Source organism: Emydura macquarii, unplaced genomic scaffold, assembly GCF_026122565.2.
Source record: "Emydura macquarii macquarii isolate MOO-44397 ecotype Brisbane River unplaced genomic scaffold, CSIRO-AGI_Emac_v2 contig_1790, whole genome shotgun sequence".
NCBI lineage: Eukaryota > Metazoa > Chordata > Testudines > Chelidae > Emydura > Emydura macquarii.
The window spans coordinates 16398569-16416127 of NW_027131927.1; the positions used below are offsets into that span (position 1 = coordinate 16398569).

At 46.7% G+C, this 17559-nt stretch overlaps 1 protein-coding gene across 2 annotated transcripts in view; it reads left to right on the forward strand.

Annotated features, from left to right (window-relative positions):
• The window catches only part of BTC (betacellulin), a 32630-nt gene extending 18552 nt beyond the window's left edge, over positions 1–14078 (forward strand). For both annotated transcript variants that reach the window (XM_067556993.1, XM_067556994.1), the window contains 4 exons: positions 5342–5459; positions 9983–10129; positions 11585–11692; positions 13971–14078. In XM_067556993.1, the coding sequence (XP_067413094.1) occupies positions 5342–5459; positions 9983–10129; positions 11585–11690 (371 nt within the window). In that variant the 3' untranslated portion in view covers positions 11691–11692; positions 13971–14078. The remainder of the gene's footprint in view (positions 1–5341; positions 5460–9982; positions 10130–11584; positions 11693–13970) is intronic.
• Positions 14079–17559: the final 3481 nt, after the last annotated feature.

Sequence of the window (17559 nt, forward strand, 5' to 3'; positions counted from 1 at the left end):
AGGTCTTTGGCTCAGCATTAGAGCAACAATTTGACTACTGTGCCATCTAGTAAGCCTGCCTCAGCAGCTTTATCTTTGCACGGTACTGATGCGTGTCCCAGTCATAGCCCTTCTCCAATATGCCTCAAGAAATCTGACCATAGGTATCAAAGTTCCTACGCATGGAGTGGAGCTGGGACTGCACAGTCTTCTCTCCCCATATACTCAGCAGATCCAACGGCTCTGGTATGCCCCAAGTGGGAGAGCGTTTGCTGTGTGGAGCTGCTCTGGTCAGTTGGGAATATGTGATGTGAGCTCTCCATGCCAAGCAAATGAGAACTGGAATTTCAAAAATTCCCGGGCCTTTAAAGGGGGCAGAGGGGAGAAGATGCATGTGTACCCGGCTGCAGGGCAGTGGAGTTCAAAGCGCTGACCAGAGCAGTCTGGATGGGCATTGTGGGACACCTCCTGGAGGCCATTTAGGGCAGCATAACCAAGTGCAGGGTCTATACTGACACTTGGTCAATATAATTTTGCCACAAAAAGCTCTGCGCCTCTCGTTGAGGTGGTTGCAGTCTGTCGGCAGAAGGAGCATATTAGTGTGTACACCTCCACTGTTTTGTCGACAAAACTCTATAGTGTAGACAAGGCCTTAAAGATGCCAGGGTTGAAGCCGGCTCCACTAGAATTGCTGTGACCAGGAGCTTGCAGCACTTAAGAACTCTGCCCAGGGAAGAGCTGCCAGTCTTGGGAGCCTGGCAGGTTCTGCTGGGAAAGCTTAAGTCCCAAGGCAAGTAGCCAAGATTACTTTCCTCCTCCCCTTTCTCTAAAATGCCAGGAAAATTAAATGCAAAATTTCTCTAACACAGAGCAAAGGCTGATTTTTATCAGGCCTTCCAGAGTCAGGAAATCCCCCTGATAATATGGGCTCCATAAAATCATGTTGTGCCTATGGCCTGGTCTACACTGGCCATGAATTTCGACGGGAGATACGCAAGCTAAGTACCGTAACTTGCGTATCTCCCATCGACTTCCTAATGTCTACTTACTGCAGAGTCTCCGCTGAGCCAGTGGGAAATGCCCTCCCGTCGACGCAGTACTACGCTTCTTGCTGGGGTGGATTTACAGAGTTGATTTCCGGGTTCAATTGAGTGAGTCTTCACTGCCGCTCAATCAAATTGGCAACATTGATCCTGCACTGCTGACTGTGACTCTGGCAGTGTAGAGAGAGCCTATGTAATAATGTCTATTCCTGGTTTTTAAATGTAGCCTTTAGAATATTAACACTGCAAATGTTTTCTGTGGGAGAAGTAGGATGTTCAGTGCAGCCGTTACAGTGACTGGAGCAACTTGGACAGCTGGGATTTCCTGACTTGAGTGACATGAATGTTAATGCCCTGTCAAAACTGAACCCTTACTCTTTTTTTTTTTTTTTTTTTTTGCATGTAATTTTTATTATTCTCTTTGCGTTGTGTGGTGTGATGGGACTTTACCCTCCAGGTTAAGAGAACCCAGGCCACAGCCAAGGGCACATCTGTTCATGTGTGTGACAGCTCCTTGGCTCATACAGCAAGGCAGCTTTGAGTAGGAATAAATGCTGTGTCTCCATCTCTGATACCCTAAGCTGTGTTTCGAACTGTGCTGACATCCATGCAGGAGGAGCTGACTTATCCTACCCACTGCCTGCGAGTACCTGGCCACACTCCAGTAACAGCTAGATCCAGGGACCCTGTTTGAACGTGATTAGTAGGGTTAAGCATGTTAAAACAGTTCTACGGTTAACTGTACCTCCTCCCTGGTCTCCACAAGGGCACTCTTTTGTGTCTCAGGCCTCCAGCCATCTATGGCTGGGGACCATCACACTGTCCGGAGTGGTTCACGACTGTGAGGGCCTACCTCAGGGCAGACACCTGAAGCTGTGGGTAGGATCTGTATTTATATTTCATCAACCCAGTAACAAATGTCCTGGATCTCTGACAGTCTTACCATGGAGTCACAGACAGGCCCCTTAGGCTCTCCAGTCTATTGTGCCACCCAGGCAAGCGGGACTTAGTGATAAAAGATCACTTACATCAAAAATCACAAAATATTCAGGTTGCTTCCAGTAGTCAAGAGACTAGTCATCCCAGGTCAATTTATGCCTTAGATTTTACACCACAGGCAATGCTGGTAGCTAATCTATAGTAAACTGTTTAATGATCTACTAATTAGAAATGAGTTAATGCATGTATCTTGTATCACGTATGAATTCGTTTGTGTAATCTATGGTTCCAAAAGGTGATAGAGATGTAGTAATCTGTCAGCACTGAATGTCTTTACAGGGCTAACCCAGATTGACCTTGTGGATCTCTGCTCTTTGTTTCTTAGCTCCAGTGCTTGCAAGAGTCCAAACAACACACAGATGAGAAATATTCATGTCTCCTATCTTTATTTCCCTCTTTCTGCATTCAAACCAATGGGATGAGGCCTTCTGCACACTTCTGTCCATCGGTGGATGGGGCAATTAACAAAGTTTTTTTTTGTTTTTTTGTTTTTGGTCCTACTATGCCCCACTTAATTTTAATAGCCCTCCTGGATGGGCGGAGGAAGCTACTCTTGCTATCTGTAATCACGAGTTCAGGGCAGGCATTTTTACAATTATGAAATAAACTTTTATTTTATCTTGTAGCATGAACTATATCTGTTACAAGTAAGATTAATGCATGCAGCAACTTCCAAGCATGTTCGAGTCTAAGTACATCCTTACAAGTCTAACCCCTACCTTGAACAATATTAATATTGAGGTGAGCTCGTCTGGTATCCATCTATGAATCTGTCCTTGTTCAGCTGATGCCTACAGACTGGGCAAGAGTTGCCACCCACTTTACCACATCCCTCTCCCTCCTGATGGTGGTTTTAGGGTTGCATCCCCCCTGTAATTCACAATTAGCGAAAACTTCATACAACAGAAAACAGTTGAGACACATGCTAAGCTTACTAGGTGCCACCCCATCTTCCACTTGGAGACACTGACAAGTTCCAGTCCTTCCAACCCTTCTCACAGGGTTTTGCTCTCTGTTAGACTTATGTCAGTTTGAGGATCAAATGAGGGTCCCTGAGTCAGTTCACACTGCTCCTTTATACCAAAAGCCCATTCTTTTCTGTTGAGCTTCTTAAACCCAGTCTGAACCAGTTATGCCATTCTGCCTGGGGGCAGTACTTCAGTGGAGCTGATTACGTGTCTGAAAACTTGCAGTAATTACCCACCGCTGACTTTAGTTCCTGGCAGAAACTGTCACTTTCTCCTATGGAGCTAGAATACAATCTTTAGCTCACACACATTCATCTGACATTTATCTCTACACAAGTCTCTGAATATTCTCTGTACCTGTAGCGTCTGGCACATCTCACTGTAACAGCTTTTCGAAGTTTCCACACTTCAAAGGTCTACCTCTGGCACAGGACTATTTATTTGCATTACTGTAGTGCCTAGGAGTCCTAGTGATGGATGGGAGCCCCTTTGTGCCAGGTGCTGTACAAACATGGAACAGAAATTTGGTCCCTTCCTCACACTGCTTACCCTGTAAATCTAAGACAACAGAGTCAAGAGACAAGTGGTTAGACTGGGAAATATAAGGAAACAATGAGCCAGTAGTGGTCAGTGTCATTAGCAGTGGTCTAAGTGCATCAGCTGCCTAGCTTTTGCCAAGTTTTTTGTAGCTATCACAACAAAGGAGTGTTTTAAGGAGGGAGTGGAAGGAAGGACAATGAGGTGGCTCTGCAGAGGTTTATTTGGACTGCCTCCCAAGCATAAGGGGCAGCTTGGGTGAGTGCACTAAGGGATTTGTTTGAACAGTGAACAAACGGGTAATCTGGAGGCTGGCATCATTGGCAGAGCAGAGGTGGGAATTGGTGTTTCGAGAGTATATGAAATGGTAAGTAGTGTGTGGATCGGCCATGAAGGGCTAGTAGGTGTTTGGCCCAATATTACAACAGGAGACTTTTTTCAGCCGAGGAGAGACCTAGGTGTGTCTCAGAAAAGTGCTCTTCAAATTCCCACTTAGCCACCATAATTCTAGCTTGTATTTTTTTCTGCCATAGATTGATCTGTTTTTTTAGGGCTGTGAATATCTGCTATGGCTCTATTTTTCTTCCTCCCTTTTTGACTTTGGGGTTTCTGACTAGCTCTTTTAATCTTTTTCTAATGGTTTTTGAAAGCAAAAATAGGTGAGCTAGAATACTGTGCTACTTCGTCAGATGCAGAGGTAGAATGATACAGTAAATAGGAAACACAGAAATACAAGGGCAAAGAGAACAATGGGGGAGGTGGATGAAAGCCGGGTACTTGTACCTCCCCCATTGTTCTCTATGCACTTGAATATATGTTTTCTATTTACTGTATCATTCTACCTCTGCATCTGACGAAGTGAGCTGAGTCTCATGAAAGCTTATGCCTACAAAAATTAAATTTGTTAGTCTTTAAAGTGCCACAAAACTCTCATTGTTTTTGCTGTATACAGACTAACACGGCTACCCCTCTGGAACTGTGCTACTTCGTTAGCAGGATTCCCCGCAAAAGATCTGGATAGCTGTCACTGTTGCTTAATGGCCCAGCTGTAGTTACCTACTGAACCAAGTCCTGTACCATCAATAATAACCTCTTCTTTTGTATGATCAAGAACTAGCTGTACCATGAAACTGTCATTATCGGTGTTGACAAAGCTTACAGAAGCTATTTTTCCTGGTATGACATTTGAGCAGTTAATTTACAAGAAGTTGAAGTCCCCCATTATAAAGGTCCTTCCCGATCTGGAGATCTCCTAGCATATGTATATTCCTATAACTTGGGATTTGTATCCATACACATTCTACTGTATGGTCCTCTGCAACCAGAATTTTTCCCTATAGATTCTATGGAATCCTTTAGATACATCGCTACTCCCCCCACCTCTGACCTAATCGGTCCCGTAGCTGGGTATTGTTGTATCTCATTGACTTCTTGCAATCCCATCGTGTTTCCATAATGCGTGCTGTGTCAAGTCCCTCCTCAGTTGCTAAGTATTCTAGCTCACCTATTTTTGCTTTCAATCTCCTTGCAGTGGTATGGACACTTCTCCGGTTGTGGGGTTTGATAATGTGCCTATTTTTAGTTAACTGCTTCATCTGGTGCCTTATGGCATCTCAGGAATTTTACCTTTTGGGTTTTTTGTTTTTTTTTAGGATGGGGATATCTGAGAGAGATTGGGCCAGTGTTTTATTCACCTAAATAACATACAGAATGGAGATGTTTTAAGAGACGGTTGGCAGTGAAATCAGTCAGCTTAAGCTTGATTTTTTTTTTTTTTTTTTTTTTCCTCTTGAAAACTTGCTCTTGTTTTTGTAGATGATACCACACAGGTGCGGCTGATAGGACACTTTTATAAGTGCCCTGAGGAATACAAATTTTACTGTGTCGCGGGGAGATGTCGCTATGTGGTGGCAGAACAGACGCCAGCTTGCGTGTAAGTAAAACTTCCAAACCAGGGGGAAGGACCTAAAATTGCACTGTCTGGGTCTTGACACAGTGGAAATACTTAGCTATCAGCTAAGTATTCACTCCTAACTGACTTGGTCCATGTAACCCCCCCTTGCTTTCTTGGCACTGGGGGTTGTTTCTTGTGTCCGAAGCTTTTTGAAAGGGTGACGCTCCCACTGAAACATGATAGCATGAAAGTCTTGAATCTAGTTCATGGCTGGAACCTTTCCCAAGGGGGCTGAAAGTACAGAGGCGAAACCTTCTATGTCAAATAGTATTTAGGTTTTCCAGTAAAACAGAGGCACATGGGTGGGGATAGTGGAAAAGGGTCTTTTGTGAAACCTTTCTTTTCAGTGAAAATGTAAATAGAAAGCTTGACTAGTCGTCGTCTTAGGTATTTGAATACTAGTCAGGCCTAAGGTAAACCAATTTTTAAATAGAGATAAAAATATTAATAAAGGGCCTGATCTTGCTCATATTGCAGTTAATGGCAAAACTCTCATTGTCTTCAGTAGCAGCAGGACCAGTTTCCAAAAGCAGAATGGGAAAGGGCTAGGATTGCACTCTGTAGTAAGCAAAGGGCTTGATCTTTCCCCTGCAGTTCTAGCTAAACTGCTGTTAAATTCCTGTAAAATACTGTCAGCGTGTTGCTTCCCAGCAATTTTCCAGTGAAGCTACTATTCTGTTCTCTGCTGGGAAGGTACGTGGGATCTCCTTGTCCTGAATCGGGGTGGTCAAGGATGTGTCCGGATATCGTGTGGTTTTTTTTTAACCACAATTTTGTACTTCATTCAGTGTTCTCACACAGTGCCAATATATTTCTCCATTTGGTATAATTAGCTGGAAAGAATTGTCTATGATCTTATTATGAAGACCAGTTTCCATTATGAACAAAAGTATTTTAACTGATGGGGTGGTGTGTTAAGAATTGGATGGGAAAGGGGAGGAAATATTGTGTATTGCACTCTTCAAAATGTGTCCCCATCATTTCATAGCCGCTGCCTGCTTGCAAACATGGCCCATAATACTCCAGTATTACTAGTTAGGTCTCCATGACAACTCCTGCACGTGATTGCTCTTACTTGCTGCATTAAAGTCTTATGACATTCAATTCCATTGCAGTGAGCGCAATAACGATATCTGAGACGCGTGTGACACTATAATCTAAGCTTTCATCTTCCACAGAAATAAAAGTAGCCTTCAAAATTGATGTCTTAGGTACTTATATGACTCCCATCACCGTGATATGAGTGCTTCACATTCATTAGCGCACATATCTTCACGATGCCCCTGTGAGGCAGGGTAGTGCTGTTATCCCCATTATACAGATGAGGAACTGAGGCACAGAGTGCTAAGGTACTTGCCATAGATCACACAGGAATCTGTGTGGAACGTGGAACTGAACCCTAGGTCTTCCAAGTCCTAGTATACAGAAACTGATGGCTGTGCATTTGTGATTTTGGAAAGTAGGGGAAAGGTTTTTCACTGTCCCAACCTAGCCGCCGCCATCCAGGACTTCTTCACCAAGGCCCCAATTCAGCAAGACAGTAAACACATGGTTAACCTTAAGGATGTGGCTAATTCCACTGACTTAGTGGGACTACTTGTGCTTAAAGTGGGGGCATAAGTACCTTGTTAAACTGGGAGCTAGATCTCCTGCTTGCCTCACTCTTACATGTGCACATTGAGGCCTGGTTTACATTACAGAGTTAGGTCTATGCAAGGGGGCTTACATTGACCTAACTATGGAAGTGTCTACACTTAAATTTCGCTCCTGCCAATGTACCTGCCCTGTCACACTGACTTAGTGGCTCTGCCTCCATGAGCGGCATAGAGTCAAGGTCAATGCTGTCACTCGACACAGAGTCAGTGTAGACACTGCATTGCTTATGTTGGCTGTTACTGCTTTCAGGATTTGTCCCACATCAACAATCGATACAAACACTCTTGGTGAGAACGCGCACCGCTGGCACAACCAGCAAAGCGTAGACACACCCAATCGCTGTAATCACTGTGGTGACTGTATGCCGACATAAGTTAGGGTGACTTAATTTTGTAGTGTAGACATGGTCTTGCACACCTGGCAGCAGGAAGTCCAGTGACTGCCCCATGAAGAGTTGGGGGTAGGAGCAAAGGTCCCCTCCCCCACGTCCCCATCCCCAGTGTTCCAAGACGACGGCTGCAAAGGTACGTGGAGAAGGTGGGGTGCAAGTCTTGAGCACATTTTTAACCCCAGTTCATGAGTGTGGCTCCAAGTTGTGTGTAACCCTCAGCTTTTTGCGTTTGAGACATTTGTGCACCCTAGCTGAGTACTGTCGTGTCTCCCTCGCCTGCCACGCTATGACTAACTGGCTGGGCTTTGTGCTGGAGTGGTTATTCGAATGACGGCTGCACACTTCATGTTGGTGTCTTGGTGCTTGTGGTTGGGGGGGAATAGTGAGCTTTCAGTAATGCTAATTACCATAATCCAGACTAACGTTCTGTAAAACCTCCTTAGATGGATTATGGCCTGCTTGGGTGACTGCATTTGTTCAGTGTTTGCTGTTTGCTCTGCCCGTGCATGGTGCAAAAATAGAGTCCCTCCCCAGGGACTTCGTAGTCAGAAGCGCCTGCAGTCTGGGCGCGTCTGACTTTTCACACTGTTGCTCTAGCACTCCCACCAGTACTGACAGTGGAAGAGCAAGTGCAGATGAGCCATGGGCGTTTATACCGTTGTGCTCATCTAACTCTGTTTGAACACATCTAGGTAACACAGTGATAGGATGGGGCTCACGGGGAAAGGCAGTGGTGGGGGTGACTTAGTGTAGTGCATTGTGATTCCTGATTGGAAATGCAAATATCCAGCAGCAGTGCAAAAAGTGCAGCATTTCTGGCATGCTCGCTCTGCATGGGGTTTTTCCTGTCTGACCGTTTTCAGTAGGAAAGTGGGGCAGAGGGGGAAGGAAAACCCAGTGTAAGCAGGGATAATTTTGTACTGTCCCAGTGTAGCTACACTGTTTGCTGAGGCACTGGTTCAGACCCTGGCTGTTGACTTGCTGTATGGGTGTAAAACAGGTGGTCTTCAGTTCTGCAGCTAGTCTAGTAGAATTCCCCCCGACCCTCCCAGTGGAGACAGGCCCTTTCATATCAGCCTTCCACTGATGGTTGCCTTCCTGAGGTAGGGGGGCAGAAGTGTGTGGGGTGCATTGCAATTGATGGAGGGGTGTGAGGGATGGATCCCATTAGTGTAGACAATGCCTAAGGGAGGAAAGCAAAGCGATTCAGGATTAAGATTTTTTTGCCCTGTGGTGTTCTCCCTTTGTGCCCACGTGGTGCTGTGTGTGTGCTATCTTCAGTTCTGTTCGCCACATGCTCTGGATTTCATTCACCCCTCTGAACAGAGGGCATGGAAGTGGCTTCACCCCACAGCCGGGAGGGCATTTCAAGTGACTCCTGGTTAGTCCACTTTTTGATAGCGCTTTATCAGGAGGAATGGGACTTAGCGTAGAGTGGCTGGTTCACAAATCCGCCAATGAGGTTACCCTGCCATCCGCTTCTGCAGCATAAAGATGTAAAAGCCACGGGTGCTTGTTGCAGCGGGGCCGTTTCATGCAGGCGGAAAGCGACTCCGCCTTTTCCAAGCTGGTCATAACAACTCCACGCCCCTGCGAATGCCGCAGTTGACCTTGAGAAATTGGAAGAGGCTGTGAAATCTGTACACGATAATGAACCCTTTACCAGCGAGTCTCTTTCCCAGAATGCAGTGGGTACCATGCTGCTCTGGTCAGCATCCTGATTTGGTGCTGGAGTGGTCTCTGGGCGGGTTTGCACTCTCTCACTGCCTGCTGTGAGTGACGCTGGGGCCAAGGGGTTGCTCCTTAGTGAGCCAAAGCCCAAGAACCTGCAGGAAAAACCAAACCATCCATCTTGAATCACAGCCCAGCAGACATACGTGAGCAAGCTTGAGCTTTCACTCATCCCTGACCACAGCTGCAGCAGCCTGTTGGCAGGGTTTGCCCAAAGGCTCCTCTGGCCCCCAGGCTTTGCTATAATATATGGTAACGGGGGGCCTGATCCTGCAAAGCCTCGCTCATGTAAGGCTGGATTGTCACAGCCCTTACTCAGCTGGCACCCCTCTCTCGCTCCCCACTCAGACTATAGCTCTAGGTGAGCGGCTCCTGCCTCGCCTGTGAACCAGGGGGGGGCAGAACGCTGGTGACAGTAGCCGAGTGAGTTCATGGGGCAGCAAAGCCCCAAGGAAGTGAACTAACACGCTTGTTCCAGAGAGCAAGGGGAAGGGCTGTGTGTGAGCCACCCTTCGTGCCGTGATCTGTTCCTGGGGCAATGCAATAATGCACTGCTCTTTGCACAGGGCAGATGGCAAACTTACAGTGCAGCCCCTAAAGACTGTCCGTCTGTGTGTGTGTGTTTGAAGGACCTGGCCTGTGATCCCCATCACCATAATCCTTCGGTGTTCTCATAGCGGTGTCAATTTTTTTAATGTTTTCCTGCTTTCCCTCCCTTTTGCAGCTGCGAGAAAGGCTACACTGGAGCAAGATGTGAGCTAGTGGACATGTTTTACTTGAGAGGAGATCAAGGCCAGATTGTAGTGATTTGCTTGATAGTTGCCATGGTGGCGCTGATCATCCTGGTAATATGTATATGCACGTGCAGTCAGTAAGTATGCTTCCAGCCCCAGGGTGCTTGTGTGTAAACCAGGGGAGTTTTGCATCTTTATGTCCTGCTAGTGTTTATAAACACTTGTGAGGTCTATCTGTAACTGATCCACAGCTTCTACAACAGGGGTTGTCTTTTTTTTGTTTTTGTTTTTGTTTTTGCTTGAAAAGGAAATGTCGGGCATCTTTAAATGACTAGTAGCCTGCTGAGGAGTGGCTTGTTTCAACAGATGCTCTGATGATGGTTCTCATTGTGGCTTTGTAATGCAATTGACTTCTCATTGCTCCTAATAAGACAGCAGTAAAAGGTACAGAGTCTCAGAGCCCTTGCCAGCTGATTCCAGCTCCTGGGCAAGGGCTGTGAGGCTAAAAATAGTAGTGTGGATGTTTGGGCTCAGGCTGGATCCTGGGCTCTGAAACCTAGCGAGGGGGAAGGATCTCCAAGTCCAGGCTCCAGCCCAAGCCGGAGTCCTCTGACGCTGGCTGTGCACCCTTTAAAGACCCAGTCCTGCAGCACTGCTGTTGCTAGGAGCTTTGCCATTCACTTCAAGGTGTTCAGGACCCAACCGTAAATGTGTGAACTCTTGTTGGGTTCCTGCTAGCATTGATTTTTCTGTAGGGCGACTGTTTGTATTGCGGCAGTGCCTAGGAGTTCCAGGCATGGTCCAGGCCCCGTTGTGGCAGGCAAACAGTAGGGCCATTCTTGCCCCAAAGATCTCATACGTTTATTTTTGAGGATGCTGGCCTCCCTCCCGCTCCTTCGAGAGCCTTTGACTGATGGCAAATGTATGCTGCAAAAGGAGTAGCCCATATTCAGGGCCTGCTAGTAGCCGGAGCCAGCACTGGCCAGGACAGAAGTTATCCACTGATTGGGTATAAATGCAAGCGGCAGCTGAGAAAAGGGGCCCACAAATGCTTACCAAGAGTAACTGATGATATTAAAGGTGGAGGCAGCAGGTCTGAATATATGCCTGGAATTCTAACCCCGGCTCTTTCCTGGACTCCCTCTGTGGCTTTGCACAATTCACTTGACCTCTGGAAGGGCTGGTTAATGCCCACTTTTTGTACTGATTTAATTATAGCTGTTGGCTAGAAAAGCCTAAGGCCCCTGCTTCAGTCCTTTGCGGAACTAGAGCCCCAGAGTCCTTTTCAACCTCCATTAGAGTCAGTGGGAATCTTTGCATTGATTTTGAATGGGGGTTGGAGGAGAGTTTGCTTCAAGTTTATCCATCTGTTAATTGTGGATACTAGTTAATGATCTCCTGGTGTACTGTGGGAGGAGGGGAGTTCATCCTGGTTTATATAGGGCTCGGTAGCTGGGAAGTGCTCAATGGGGCGTTAAATATTGATTTGTTGAAGTGGTGGTGGAGGGAAATGCTTATGATTTGAGAGAGACCGTGAATTTCTGCTGCTAACCAAATTAGCTGGGGTTAATCGCTGACTTTGCTTTTGCAAGTCACTGTCGGAAGCGGCGCAGGAGGAGAAAGGAAGAAGAAATGGAAACGCTAGAGAAAGATTTGCCTACCACACACGAGGATGTTCTAGAGACAGACATTGCGTGAAGGTAAATCAGCGTGGGAAGAAGGGAGGCAGAAAACCAAGGGTATGGCTACGCTAGGGCGCTTACAGCGGGGCAGCTCTCTCTGTAGACGCTCTAAGCCGACAAAAGAGAGCTCTCCCTTTGGCTTAGTTACTTCAGTTCCCACGAAGGGCAGGAGAAGCTCTCCCACCAGCGTAGCTCTGTCCACACCGGTGCTTATGTTGGCACAAGTTATGTCACTCATCAGGGTGGCTAATTCACACCCCTGAGCGACCTAACTTATGTCTACTTAACGCTGTAGTATAGCCATAGGCTCAGCCCTGTCAATGTCAGGTTTAAACTCCACATGCGACAACTGGGCTAGGACTGACTCTCTAAAAATGGCCCTAAGGGACATCTCTCTTTGTTGGCCTCCCAGTGACTCCGTATCAGAGTTGCTCAGTCTCAAGTTAAAAACTAGATACCTTTTGAAGAGCCAGCCCCGCCAACCCAGGCTGGGCTATGAAAATCAAGCTGTGTTCTTTCCAGCTCCTGCACTGTCCCATATAGGGATTCTGCAGGCCGGAGTCATCCCTCGAGCACACCTCTGCAGCTCCATTTTGTGGAATGGGGCTGGACGGGAACGAGGGAGGGTGGGGAACACGGTGAACGGTCTGCAGAGGGGTGAGTCAAATGGGATCCACTGTACTCTCCTATAGCTTTGCTAGCTGTGCCGAGGCAGCGGGGAGTACAAGTAGGGGAATGTGTTGTTGTCAGTAGAGTGAGCAAATATGATTGATTAAAGACACACTTCCCCTTCTCCCCAAGAAAAACCACAGGTGCCAATGGTACCTCCTCATTCATTAGAGAAGAGCCACGCTTCAAACGTGCCTGTCGCTAGCAGGTTCTAGCATGGTTTCCCTGGCTGTGATAACACAGTGGCCCTGCCTGCTTAAAACAGGCTTCTCACCTACAGGTTGGAACATGGCATGCTCTCTCTAATAGCACCACATATATGTGAACATACATGCACACACATGGCTCTATCTCTCTCTATACCTCTCTATATAAATAAAATTCTCTCCAGAGGTCAGGAAAGGTGCTAGAAGCCTGCTCCAATGCACACTTACTTGAACACAAGTGGGGCTTATATCCATTTAAGAACAAAAAATTCTCTGGCCACATGCTCCTGTCTGCCATACAACACTGAGAGGAGTGTAAAAGCCCCCTGATGTAGGTAAAGAAGGGGCGCCATGGCTCTGACTCTGACTCTGTGGAAGGTAGGATGACTAGATGGCAAGTGTGAAATCGGGGTAGGAGGGTGGGGGGTAATAGGCGCCTATATAAGAAAAATCCCTGAATATTGGGACTGTCTCTATAAAATCAGGACATCTGGTCACCCTAGGGAGGGCACTGCATACTTGGGGCAGAACCAGGGTTGGGGGCCAGGGAGTTGGGAGACAGCAGATGTCCACTGGAAATCCCTGTGGCAGTTACTGCTGGCAGTAATTCCTCTAACTGCAGCCCCTCGCCGAGGTGGGGGTTAGGGATGCCCCAGGCAGGTTGGGTCCCCATCGCACTGGGTCATGTACAAACCCTTCATTAGAGACCATTTCTGCTCTGAAGAGCTTGTGTTCCATCTGTGACTGGGGGTGAGATGAACCAAAAACCCCTCAGTTCCTACAGATGTGCTGCTAGCGGGAGCAGTGCCCAGCGACTCGTGGCAGGGGTAACCCTTCGCTAGCATGAGCCAGGTTCTGTGAAGCTTCCCTATGGCTCCCAAGGTTCTCCAGCTTCCTCAATCTTGCCTCCTTCCCCTGCTGAGCAGGCCTGAACTCCTCTCACCATGAGCGATTTTGTGAGGCACTCAGCGTTGGCCGAACTCTGCTTCCCATGGAAGCTTTTTCCCTAGCTCTGATGGGAGCAGAGTTAGGCCAGCACGGAGTGCTTTGAAAAATCCTACACAAAGGACCCAGCTTGTCCCGCTCAGAGCCTAAGTGCTCTTGCCCTGAGTTCTGGGTGCACGTTTGACCTTTTACGGGCTTCCCTGCGGCAGGGTGGTGCTTCTCCCAAAGTCTCATTAGAATCCAAGTGGTAGTCACATGTTCCCCTCCCCCCCACCTCATTTCATGTGTCCTATTTGGGCCCTAAACTAAGCAGGTTGACACTGCCCCTAATGCCCACTTAGGTTCGTTTGAAACTTTTGGATGTTTTTAAACTTAGAAATAACACAATTATGACAAGCGAGATATTCATGCTGCTGTTAAAACATCTTTTTTCTCTTTTTTCTTTTCTTTTCTTTTTTTTTTTAAAACCTCTGCAGGTTATTGAAGGCACCTGCAGGCAGGTTCCAAAGAGCACAATGTCTTGCTTTGTTGGAGAGAGGCACAGAAGGGCTATTGCCGGGATAATAAAAGCAGATGAATGATAACAGGCGTTTTTACATTGTTTATTTGTAACTCTGTCTTTTGTGAAAACAGAGGGCACAAGGACCATTGAAAGTCTTCTAAATCTCTTCGCTTTAATACATTTTATAAAGCATAGTTAATGTTTCTCAGGATAACTGATGTGTCTTTAGTAGAAAATTAATGGGTTCTAGTTATGGCAAATGTAATGGGTCTAGAACCCCTTACATAAAACACTCATGTTACTCTTTGATCACATGCCACTGTTTCCACAGGGCCCCTGCCTCATTCAGGGCACAGGCTGGACTGTGTACTGGGAATGAAATGGCATTATGTAGTGAAGGAAGCTGTTTGTCAGGCCCCTGCCTCACTTGTTGCAGTTGGAAGGTGCATAGTGAATGAGGCAAGGAATGAGAGAGAGAGAAATATTGGGCTCATGGTTAATGCTGCCCTGGAGAATTGGATTCTAGCCCTTACTCTGTCACAGAGTTCCTGTGTGATGCTGGACAAGACACTTATAAATGTTCAGTGTTCCTTGTTTTCTGGGTGCCTAGTTTAAGACACCTGGGACCAGATTTGCAGAAATGCTGAGCACTCAGATCTGCAACTGAAATTAATTGGAGCTGTGCTTTGAACAAATCAAATGCTGTATAATGCTAAGTACGCTGGAAAATCAGGTGGTAGATGTCTCAAACTGCTCACCCAAAATCAGTGGACACTTGATAACCTTCACCTTAATCTCTCTGCCTTAGATGCCTAGCTGTAAAATTCTAGTCCTCACCCTGAAACGTGGAGGCACTAGAGCATGCCAATTTAACAGCTGTAAGAATTTTTTAACTTGGGCAAAACAACATTTTTCCTAATCTTGTCATCAGAAACAGCTGAACCATTTTAGTTGAAACTTTCCAAAATAGAAACACCCAACATGGGAAGTCTCAGACCAGTTAGTCTTACAAAGTTAGAAGTAACTGAAAACAGTTGTGTAATGGAAAGTGGTAGGCATCCTTAATATATGTAGGCTTGGCTGTGTTCGATTTTTTTTAATTTTTTTAATTTTAATTTTTTTATTTTATGATTTTGACAGGTAATGATTTTTAAGCATTTTTCCCCTATTTTTTATTTATTTTAAATTTTCAGTTGTGGGAAGACCAGACAATAGGAGGGGTCATATTTAATATTATTATTTAATCAGTAGACCTTGAGATTCAAAAAGTTAGTTTTATAACCATCCAAACACAGATTGTCAACATCACATGTTAAAATAAACAAAGTAAATATCCTTACATTGAACTCTAAATTCTCAAGCAGTGTTTTTCTTTCTTTGTCTGTCTGTAAATTCAAATTATCATCGGTAGATATATTTTTTCATCAGTTTGTGTGTGTACAAAGACATCAATGTTTACCCACAGTTACCAATGAAAAATCTAATCCTTATAGGCGTCAGTATCAACTCCACCTGTAATTTTTTTTTTTTTTTTACCTTGGCAAGGTCTATTGATATGACACTTGTTGATACCTGCACTTTTGACACCTCAGTGGTTCGCTGCATATTGAGCAATGCACAGGAATATTGCATAGAAAATAGAGAAAATAATGCAGTCCAGTGGCGTGCCACCTGTGGAAATGGTTCATCAATAGAAGAGAATCCTATTAGATTGTAGTCTGTTGCAGCACTGTAAACTCTCAGGCAAAAAAGATGCATTCAAAGCAGGAGATGTTATCACTTTACACTGTTCTGTTTGAGGGTGTTTACACCTGCTTGTGATAGGATGTTGCTGCAGTAGTGTCACTGTTGGCTGTAGCTACGTTCACACATGCTTAGAGCAGGGACCTACTATGCAGCACAGTAGAGACCACCCTCTCCATAAACAGGGCAGCTTCTCCTTGGCAGAATTCCAGTGCACTGAGTTACCTTGGGGATGAATTTGTGCCTTCAGTTTTAAAAAGCACCTGTGAGCTCTCATGGGTCTGACGGAGCTCATTGATCTTAGGTGCGTTCTGTGGTTTCCTGCAATCACTCTAGGGCAGTGTTTCTCAATTAAATTTGGCCGCGGAACCCTTTTTAACTTCTGCCGGGCCATGCGATACCCTCCGCTGAAAAATCCGGGACATCTTCCCCTTTTCGGCGGCGCGCGCTGTCAGCTGTTTTCAGCGGCGCGATTTCAGCAGCTTTCGGTGGTGCAGTTTCAGTTTTTTGCGAAACCCTGAAATTTTGGGTTCCGCGGAACACCAAGTGAGAAACACTGCTCTAGGGTATGAATTCAGTGAAAAAAGAGCTTTCTAGGGAATGGTGGGGTAGGGAGGGGGTGTGGCCTCCCTCCAAGACTGACAGGAAGGAGATGCCACTCAACCCCTGTGGGGTGGAGCTAGGGAAGCCATGCCTGCCATGCTGGAAGTAGAGGGGCGGAGCCAAAACAGGACTAGGAAGTATAAAGGGCGGGCACTAGCACTCAGGCTGAGGGGAGCTGCTGGAGAAGAAGGATGTTGCTCCCCCCCAGTGCTGGGACTAGGGCCTGACCCTGCTGAAGAGCCATGGGAGCTGCCTACTGGCTGGGGGCTAGAGGGCCTGCCAGCGTGCTATCTGCGACTTGCCGGACTTGTGGTCCACCCTGAGGAGGTGGCTGACGACTTTGGATACAGGTACACAGGCATGGGGCAGAGGAAGTATCCCGGAGTAGCCAACCTCAGTCTAGCTGTGTTTGAGCCCAAGCACGTGTCGGTGAGTTTCAGCTGGAGCCCTGCTGATCCAGTGGCGGGATGCTCCACCACTGTTAGGGTCCTGGGCTGGGATGTGGTGCCATGCTAACCTTGGTGACCGCCCCCCTCAGCCTGTGAAGCCTCAAGGGCTTAGACGCAGCTTTGCCTGAGGTCCCATGGTGATAGACTATAGAGAGCTAATCCCCAGTTTAAAGCTCGCCCAGGCAGGTGTGGCCAAGAGAGGGCATGACCTCCCTCTGAGGCTGATGGAGAGGGACAGGCCACCCCTTCTACAGGTGGCATTAACCTATGTCAAGACCCCCTCATCAGGGCAGAGTGCCATGCAATATAGCTCCTGTTCCACAGAGCAGTTTTGGTTTCAAAGTGTTAAAAAATAGGTGCCCAAAGGAGCCAAGCTGTGAAAACTTCCAGTACAACTGTAGGCACCCTCTCTGAGGGGAAATGAGGGCATCTGCAATGTAAGTGCTGCTGCCACTTTTAAAGCTTCAAATACTACTTCGAGAGTTTGCTAATGGCTGATAAGGGTGACCGCACACACAGGAGCTACAGTATGTAGTAGGGAAGGGCTCTCAAGGACACCCGTTATCAGTCCACAAATCAGTTATCAGTTGCATGTTGCATGCGGTTGGCAGCAGAATAGTAAAAAATGGGCTCCCTTTTTTGGTAAAGGGAGGCAGCGTGGCTCAGTGGCTAGACCCCTGGCCAGGGACTCAGGAGACAAGGGTTCTATTCCATTCCCAGCTCTGCCACAAGACTGCTGAGGGACCTCAGACTGATCGCTTCCCTGCC